General features: G+C 35.4%; 1 protein-coding gene across 1 annotated transcript; it reads left to right on the top strand.

Moving 5' to 3' along the window:
* Positions 1–1,643: 1,643 nt before the first annotated feature.
* Positions 1,644–8,234, top strand: LOC104077655 (tyrosine-protein phosphatase non-receptor type 4-like; the record flags this gene model as incomplete). Its single annotated transcript, XM_009578958.1, has 5 exons — positions 1,644–1,803; positions 4,796–4,879; positions 4,965–5,021; positions 6,389–6,545; positions 8,068–8,234. Coding segments are annotated over 5 exons (625 nt in total), but the record flags the coding sequence as incomplete, so codon positions are not given.
* Between the last annotated feature and the right edge of the window lie 2,052 nt (positions 8,235–10,286).

Genomic DNA, 10,286 nt, shown 5'->3' with positions numbered 1-10,286 from the left:
CATAGAAACAAATTGTACAGTATGGAATTTGATATGTGCCTTAGGTTTCTAACTTGCAGCAACTTGAAATGTTATGCTGTCTCATAATGAGTGTCTTACTCTTCTAATAGTTTACTGTGGCTAGACCAGCTAAATACAGTAGGACTACTCACGTGGTTACGCGTGCTTTTTAGGGGGGTGCTATGCTATGAGTTACCACTACAGCTTGCTGATAACGAAAGGGGCAGTGTCCTATTTCTGGCTTCTGGGAGTGTACTTCCCTTCTCGCGCAGTGGTCGACCCTGTGATGAACCAGTTCACCTTGTTGAACTAGCAGAGAGCTACCCAGGCTTGTCCAAAAAGTCAATGTATTTTTGCTTGCTTGGTAAGCTGCCTTAGTAAAGGGAGGCGCACCGCAGTACTTTCAAGGAAGGGGCCATGGGTGTGGGTGAAAGAAAGAAAGGAGGCACTCATTTTTGGTGGTAGAGTTCTCTTTAGATTTAGCTGTAACCTGCTACTTCATTCTTGGTGTTTTTTGGATTTGCTACTAGTATCAGTGGGCTGTTGTCTTAAGTCGTTAAATTACTTAATAATACCTTTTAATGTGGTTTGCTGGGGAGGAAGGCATGTATCCTCGCTGGTATTTAGAAACTGGCATTCAAACTAAGTTAATGGGAACTATGTGCTAACTGCCCTTTTGGGCCTCTCAAAATGTTCTTCTTAATTCTTAAATATAAAGCTATGTAATGAAAGATGAATCATATATTTAGGTAATACAAATTATACAGTTAAGCTTTTATTCCAAAAGGACTAATAAAGGAAATTATCCATATTATACATAAACACAGAGAACATTTTTATTAATCTACGGTAGACTACTTGCAGATCTAACACAGAACTTTCTGCTATTCATCTTCAGTAATGGTCTTATAACTGAACTAAAAAATGCATGCAATGAATGCCATTTTTACAAATGTTTCAAAGCTGTGCATGTTTCAAAGGGGAATATGTTCAAGAGGAGGGAAAAAAACAAAGTTCTCTTGAAATGTATACATATACTTTTAAATTGAAAAATTAAAATTTAACACTGTCATTTCCAGTGGGCATTTCAAATAAATGCAGGGGGACAGCTGAGTTGTCTTCAGCTTGCACTCCTCCTATTTTTAGATCAAAAGCCAAAAACTAGTGTGGGAGTTCTTTATTATGCTGCTTGTGTCTGGTTTTAAGATTTAAATTGCAGGCATTAATTTAAAATGCAAACTAATTGATTTTCCTACTGAGGAAATTAAGTGACATCTATTTTAGAAATAATTTTTTTTTTAGCAAGAGTGCAAAGTATAAATACAGTGAATTTTATAATTTTCCATTATAAAGTGGGTTAAGAGTGCTAAAACCATTTTAAAAAAAAAAGAAGTCGTGTGTAAAGGATGAACTTACTGGTGCTGTGTACAGTTGCTTGTCAAGAAAAAAAGCAGTAACATGTCCAAACATACACTTCCAGTGTTATTCCACCACAGTACATTTTTGAGATTCTAAAAATACATACAGATATTGAGCTCTCAAACTCTTGAGTTTCTTCTAGCATTTTCAGTTTATTTGGAACCCTGGAAGAACTGTCAATATCTCATGATCGTTCCGCTTCATACTTCTATTTTGGTATTTAGATCTCAAGAGACTCCTATAGATGGGCAGCCTCCTGCATTACCACCCAAACAATTTAAAAAGAACAGTTGGAACCAAATTCATCATTCACACTCACAGCAAGAACTGGATAACCATATTAATGAAACATTTGATGTTCCTGCATCACCTGAAAAATCCACAGTAAGTTTTTGGATCCAGTTTAACCGTTCTGCTTTTTATCAGAATGATAGTTCTACTTTCCATGAGCTTGGTTCTGATGCATTTCAGAGAGTTGTTGTGTTTGTGCATTACATTGCAGCATTTCTCTTATACAGACTGTCTCTTTGCTAGCTCCCACTATTTTTTCCACCTGCCGGAGCAGTCCTTTGTCAGTTGTCATCAAATGGCTACATTGGGATGGATATGCAAACATTTTGAACATTAGCTTTTCAGCACATGCAGAAATTTCCAACTAACCTCTTCTCTGAGAAGTCATCTACCATCAATTTTAAAGAAGACATTGCAGACACTATGTGTTTAATCTAGCTTTTATCAAAAAGCTGAAACTTGAAAGGGCCTACCAGCTTCTAGAGCAGTTTTGTCAGGAGAGGCTTCTTGAATCTGTGGTTGCATTTCTCATCAGAATTTCCAAGAAAGAGATTCTACCAAGAGACCTGTGACAATGAATGTAAAAATGTGAGCAAAAGTTCTTTTTCCACACTTAAGCACCTGCTAAATGAGTAAGCTAGTCAGTTGATTATTGTCTGACTGAGGTGAGATCTCACTGACCATTTTTGTGATTTTTTGTCCTTCCAGAAGTTTTCAAATAGTTCTTGGTTTTATACTGATGTGGGACAAGAAACGTTTTGCAGGATGGGGAAACTATTTAACATCCAGATATAGGCAAATACTGTATAAACATTTCTGCCGACCTCAGACATTCAAAATTATGAGTCAGCTCCCAAAATTGATATTTTAGAAATGCCTTTGGTTTATTTTTATTTGCATTCTGAACTCTAAGCCTAGGGTGTTCTCTCCGGCCTCGTTACAAAGTTAAGCTTCCCATAAAACCCATATTTAGTTTTATAGCTGGGGTTTTAATAAAACACACAAAAGTGAAATTTGTAAATTTATGAGCATTTTGGAAATGTTGTAAAAAATTTTGCTTTAAATAATGAAACAGAATTTTTAACAGCTTTATCTTCTGTCAGTGCTTACCTGAGTCATTAAAGTACTGTTCTGTTTTGAAAGAGAACATTACTTTACTCATCAAGTTTTTCTGCTCTGTATTCAGTTATCTTTACTAAATTGACAAAAATAACTTTCAGTTGTTTTTTTTAACTCTTTTTAGTTCTTCAAAACCAACACAGCTGTGTGAGAATGAGATTTTTTTTTTTTTTCCTGTGCATTGTCAATGTGATTGTTTGCTGTGGTCCAATGGGCCACATTTATGCAGCCTCGCTTAAGGCATCACACTGTTATAATCTAACTCGGTCTGCTGATGGCTTTTTATTTTGGGTATTAGAGAAGAAGGAACGCAGCATGACTCTGAAATTTTGTGAAATTATAAATTTAGGATTTGGAATGTGTTTTTTGTTTGTTTGTTTTTTCCCCAAAGTTGCTTTTCTGACCAGAATGCACTTCAGGTTCCTCCACCACTAAAATCTCTTCTGCTGCTCCATCTCAAACATTTTAAGGAAAACCCCTCACCATTTTGACTTCATTTAGCTATTGAATTTCCTTCGTCTGTTGTATGTATGGAGAGTCTATTTAGAAAGGTAGTAGGACAGGTACGGGAATGACAACTTTTTATTCCATCTGCAATCCCCATTCAGTCTGAGAATGTCCAGAAGTATTTGAAAACAGGTGTGGCCAGGAGTCCCTTCAGTCAAACAGGTTAATGATGATAATACAGTGCTCTCTTCAGGTTTTTCATTATAAACTGCTGCTTAAAATAGCCTGTTAAAGCAGGAAATTATTATTCCATTTTCATCTGGGGAATGCAATGGCACAAAATTTGCCAAATGCTGCAGGTGAACACTTGGTTGTTGTTCATTCTGCCCAGGAACCCGAGTCTGGTCTCCCGTGCCAGTGAACATAGGCTAAAATGATTTGCATATGATCAGGCTTCCTAAGCACCCTTCCTTCTCATTAACATATCTTACACTGTTACTTTCCTCTCCTTCCCTACATTTTTCATCTTTTCATTACTATAAATGTGTTCGGGGGGGTTGTTTTGCTTTAACCAAGAGCTTAAAACACCTGGAATTGTGTTAACTTTTTATGAGCCAAGTTGAGCAGACTTCTTTTACTTTCTTACATATAGAAATGCTTGCTTTAATAAGATTTTTTGTTTTCTTCCTTTCTGAATATGAGTCTTATGCTTTGGCTGTAATTGGTAACATTGAGAACTTCCTTGAAACGAATTTCTTTAATAGTACTTTGCATCCTCACCATAGAAACTATATGAAAATACTAGCTAGTGTTCAGTCTGTGAAATAAATATTGATGGGAACAAACTAAAAATCACTTCAATGGCACTAAGTGGATTTTTCCAGATTAAAAAAGTATCTAGTGTTCCCCAGTTTATTGGTACTTCCTTTAATAGTGGTGGTGTGATCAGAATGAAACCAGAAAGAAAGCAGGTAGTATTGTCAGAGCCTGGTCAGTGCAGAGCATGTGTCACACCTCATACTCCACTGCACTGAAAATGGAATAGGGGATATGGAATCAAGATTTTGTTGCCAAACTTGTCCTTGCTTATTACTGTCATATTGCTGCTAATAGAAACAAAAGCATACCTTCAATTACCTTATTTTTCATCATATTACATTCTTACTGCAGGCTTTTCACTGCGGTCTTAATTAAAACGAATTTAAGGAGTTTCTATTTAGTAAACTGTTTTTCTTAAGACTGCTTGAAGCCAATTAGTCTTTTTTAATACTGTTTTTTACTTTGAGCTTGCTTTGACAGGACACAGTTTTAACTCAGTTACATCCAAGACTTTTAAATGTGTAACTTTTCCCTTCTATGCAAAATGCAAGATAAGATGTTTGCACTATTACTTGATGTTTTCTCAAGTGTCCAGGAGCAATTACTTGATGAGGAAACTGCAAAATTATTACATACAATATCCTCAAAGTCTAACTATGAACAAAATATATATTAATATAATGTAATTTTTGTTTACTAGCCCAATGGTGGTGTCCCTCATGACAATCTTGTTATGATCAGAATGAAACCAGATGAAAATGGAAGGTTTGGCTTCAATGTAAAGGTAACAGTACATCTATTCCCTTCATGTCTATTAAGATTATTTTCTGACATTTGTGATTTATTACTAAATTAATTTGTTTTTAAAGGGTGGATACGATCAGAAGATGCCGGTAATAGTGTCCAGGGTAGCTCCAGGAACACCTGTAAGTTATCAAAAAACCAAACTTGGTAGCAATATCTGTGTATCTTGAAGTATGTATTCAAAACTGTAAGTTATTTCATGGCTGCCTATGAAAATTAGTTTGTGCTATACCATTATCCTAACAAAGCAAATTATGCAGTAAGAATTTGATGGGGCTATATAACATATTTTAAAAGATCTTCAATCCTCAAAAATATTTTTTTCTTACTGAAACAAAATTTCATTCCTGAAAATTACAGGGAATTACAGATGTTCAGTATGCACTGTTTCGTGAGTAAAAATACATTTACTTTATTAGTTTTTTTTAAATATAGGCATTCATATAATTTCACATAAATTATATATTGAAAGAGTCTTTTAGTATGTTAAAAATAACTAAAATAGCAAATCTCTCTTATTTTAGTGACAGATGTAGCTGAGTAAAGCCAAGATTTAGATTAAAATCAGACATCATGAATCATTCATCAGGTCTGATTGTATGTTGTTACTGGTGTTTAGTGACTATCAATGGTGTCTTCAAACTAGGCACAATATTTTGTCAGTTGATTGCCAAAAATACTGACCTGGTATTCAGCTGACTGGAGTCAGTTCTGTTTATACCTTTTAGAGTGAACCATTTATTTGCTAACATTTAAGTAGTACCGTTTTTTTTTTTTTTTGACTATTTGAAACTATTAAAATGTTTGCCAGGAACATTGTTCTTTGTCCCTGTTAACTATTATCTCTGAGATATTTAATAACATATATAATTTTGGCTGAATGCTTTAAACATCCACTTTCTAAGGAGAAGATATTGGGTGACAGCATATGCTGTTTCTTTTTTGCAACGATCTTTAGACTATGATTATAATAATGATTTTTATTACATGATTCTTCTCTCTGGGATTACTGGGATTTGTGCATTGTCTTCGGTCCTTGTCTTACTCTTGTCATTACAAGTTGCGATATTTCACACCTGAAGCATTTAAGCCAGTGAAATTGATTTGGACAAGGCTTTGCCATGTTACTCCCTTCCTTCAAAGATAAGAACATCCTGCTTTTTAATTGCCCACGCAAAATGTGATTCAAACAGAGGAGCTTTCTACTTCAACCAGAGGAGTGGAGTAACAGCTGCTGAAAAACATGTTACAATGACAGTCACCTCCCAGTTGCAAATTGATTTGTTCGCGTGAATGGCACTGTCTTATGTATTGTGTAACAAATTTATCATTTGAATACAATGCAGCAACCATAGCAACTAGGCTGTTAGGATTCAAGTCTCCAAGTATAGTTACTTTAAGTTGCTATTTTAAGGTGAGAAATTGGAAATGGCTTGTTTTACAGATTTGATTTTTTTTTCCCCTCCCCCCTTCCCCCCCCACCTTGCAGGCTGATCTCTGTGTCCCTCGTTTGAATGAAGGGGACCAGGTTGTACTGATTAACGGCAGGGATATAGCAGAACATACCCATGATCAAGTTGTTATGTTTATTAAAGCTAGCTGTGAGAGACACTCAGGGGAACTTGTGCTCCTAGTTCGACCCAATGGTGAGTGATTTGTACATAATAATAAAAAAAAAAAAAATCCACACCTTGCTTTCATTTGCTAACCTCCATTTTATGCCCTGAGATGGAATGCTCAACATTTTTGTAAGAAAGAATTCTCTTCCTTGAAAGGAATTGCAACAACACAATGTATTGTACAAATCTTGATCAATCCCATACTCTTAAGGAGCTGTGCATAACTAAGTGTTGAAAATTAAGGAAAGTCAGAGATCAAATATTTCTAACAGAGAGCTAATTTAAATTTTGTTCTCACTTTCATTGATAAAAATCTTCAGAAAGCTCTATGGATATTGAACGCAGTTTCTGAGGTTGCTGTTGTTCCTTTAAAGAAAATAAAAACAAAACACAAACAAACAAAAAACCCCTCACCAAACACCCAGTGTTTGGATGACTTTGGAGGTCGATACATGCAAAATCCTTCCATATGTTTTTAAAACAATCCAGAATGACTGGTAACATTTCTACTTGGGGAGGCTTAATAGAAGAAAGTGCTAAAAATGCAGTCTAAATAACAGCTTGTGCAATATATTCATGAAATACGCTGTTGGAGCATTGCCAGCAGATGGTCACTGGATTTAATTCTCCGGGACATCCCAATTATAATACAGTTGCAGAGGAGAAAGCAAAATGAAAAATAATTATGTTTAATTGGAATAATTGAAATTATTTTAGGAGAGTACCTCAGCCACCTCATAAACAATTTTTCCTTTATTCACTTATTTGCTCTCCCCACTTACTTGTGCTCTCATTCTGTGTGTAAGTTGTCTTGCAGATTTTGTGTGCTTACTTTACTTTTCAGATGAAATTGTTAGCTTTGTTTACAAATTTACTGAAACAGTTTCCCCTTGTGTGTTGATTATCTTTGTATTCTGGATAAAAAAATTTGAGTTGTAGAAGTGAGAAGTTGCTAGTTTCCTCCTTCATGGTCATGGGTTATCATTTAAAAGCAGCTTTTGAACAGCATGTCTCTGTTATGTGTAGGAGAAGATGCATATTATTTTTCAGTTTATTTATAGGCAGGGCACGCGTATAGCATTGGTAGCATTATAATGGCATATATTAATGCCATTTTCTCAGGTGGTCTGCACATCTTGCCCTAATTACTGAAGCCTAAAATCAGTTCAAAGTGAATTAAAAGTAAAAATGTAAATGCAACTGTAATGATTTCAGAGGCATGATGTGAGAATCTGAGATTAGGGAGTTACATCAGACAAGGTAGGGTATAACATGAGTTTTGATCGAAGTTTTAGCAGTCAGTGATGTGCTTTCACTTAAAATTACTGTTAAACAAAAGAAAAATAGTTTTGTCATGAATTATAATGATCAGTAAAGACTACTTGCCCTTGCTGATGGGGACTAAAATCAGTGTGTTAATAAATGTGGATTTTTCTACAGGAGAAATACTTGTCTTTTTTGTTGTTTTAAATAAATGACTTAGAGTAATTTAACCTTACTTGCCAAACAGCATGTTCAGTCAGAGCGTTCATACCTTTATTTGTTATAGCTGTCTATGATGTTGTGGAAGAGAAGCTGGAGAGTGAGCCTGACTTCCAGTACATCCCTGAGAAATCTCCGCTTGATGGTGTCCATCAAGACGATAATGCTCTGAGGGAATCCATGATTCAGCTAGCAGAGGGGCTTATCACTGGAACTGTTTTGGCTCAATTTGATGTGAGTACCTTGTCGCCTGTGGCTGTGTGCATGTTCCAAGTCTTTTGGGATAGTAATTGTTTCAAGCAGAGCAGATTTCAGTTAAATTTCAGTAGAGGCAGCATCTTTTAGCAATTGTCTTTACACTCTCAAAAGAAAAATAACAAAAAAAAATCCAATCCTGTATTGTATGTGCAATCTTATGGCATCGAATAATCCTAATACTAGTTTTTAGTGTTGTTTGTTACATATAGCTTTATTGATTACTTACAGCTTTTTGTGGTTATCAGGTACCCATGCTAATAAAATACTTTCATAGAGACGAAGACTGAAAAATGTATACCAAAATATGTGTTCTGTACTCAGACCTTGATTCCATATCTAAGTTACTGTAGAACCTGAATGACAACTGAGCTGTTGACATTTTATGGACAATCTCAATGAGGGAAGGTAAAATTACCAGTGGAAAACACAGCCTCATTTTAATGGTTACAACTCTAATCTTCAGGGTTAGTGTAACAACGTCTTTTATAAATAGTTTTTTTTAATGACATATTTCAAAAGACCAGTGCACTTCCTGTGGGGTCCTAGCTACTGATAGCTATAGTCTTTCTTTAGCACTGACTTGTACATTGATGATGCTCCATCTTTAACGCATGAGATCAAGTGACTTAAAGCAGGAAGCGGTAGGTTTCTAAAACACAGCAGTGTGAATTCTGTGAAATCCTCACCAAATGGAGACCTAGCATTATGTATTACAACATATATTTCTAAAATATATCGGCTTACTATTCTTTAAGGACTTTGGTAAAATTTTATATACAGAAAGAAAAAATTTTCTCAAAGTGATTTAAAATCCCTCCTTAACCATACATTTTCAGTCTCCCAAACAAGTTCAATGTTTAAAAGTTTTTAAAGTGCTTTTTATTGAACCTGGATCATTTCACCGATACTGTTTGCAGTGCAAGGGTTGTGGCAGTGCATGGCTAAGGCATGTGAAAGGGCAGGAACCTCTCAAAGGAGATTTTGTGCAGGAAAAGCACGACGTAGCCCAGGATTCGCTCTACAGTTATTGAAATATGGAAGGACATCTCGGGAGGGGGGGAAGTGAAACAACTGCAATGTAGGTAGATGCCTATACACAACACAATCTGCTTGCCCCAAATCACTGTGTGGAATGTGAGTATCAGTCAATTCCCTTACCAGTATACAATATTGACTTTTCTCTGGATCAGTGTTCTTATGGAAGCTTGAAATGTAACGTTCAGTTTGTCTTTAAACAAATTGTGATGACATCTTGATTATTTTCAGTGATCCCACAGCATAACTAAATTTGTAGTGCTTTCTTTTGAAAAGTGTTTTCATGTGTGTTGAAGCTACCATTGCTCAGTAGTTTTATGTTCCAAAAAGTACCTCTAGGCAAATAATATACTAACAGGTCTTTTGCATCTATTATGGTCTGACCATCGGTTTTATCTTTTAGCAATTATACAGGAAAAAGCCTGGAATGACAATGTCTTGTGCCAGATTACCTCAAAACATTTCCAAAAATAGATACAGAGACATTTCGCCTTGTAAGTATGTGTATTTGTATATGTGTTCTAAAAGTATTTTACTGTGGTTAGTAAAAAAGTAACATCTTTCTAAAAATTTTTTCAGATGATGCTACACGGGTTATTTTAAAAAGTAATGAAGATTACATCAATGCAAATTATATAAATGTGAGTAGTGTTTTTCAAAAGAGCTTCTGACATTAAGTAGTTTTGCAGTTTTTCAATTGAGAAGTTGATTAAAAAAAAAAAACTTTTTCATAAATCTAGTTCAGACTAGAATGGCTGATAAACCTGTAGTCAGATGGTTTGAAATTTACTGTAAGTATACTTATTTGCTAATGCTTTGTGGCAGGTGTTTTATAAATGAAACCAAGAAAAAGAAGAAACACTGAGAGAAGCCTTCTACCAGAGGAATTCATTCTTCTTTTCTGATTACTAATGTGGCAGTGGTGTTCGACATCAGTAAAGTTTAATCTGGCAGCACTTTTTCACATCTTTCCCCCCCACCCCCCACCCCCCC

Source organism: Fulmarus glacialis, unplaced genomic scaffold, assembly GCF_000690835.1.
Source record: "Fulmarus glacialis isolate BGI_N327 unplaced genomic scaffold, ASM69083v1 Scaffold33195, whole genome shotgun sequence".
In the NCBI taxonomy this organism is placed as follows: domain Eukaryota; kingdom Metazoa; phylum Chordata; class Aves; order Procellariiformes; family Procellariidae; genus Fulmarus; species Fulmarus glacialis.
Note: the sequence above shows the minus strand (reverse complement) of the source record. Positions and strands in the feature narration are given on the sequence as shown.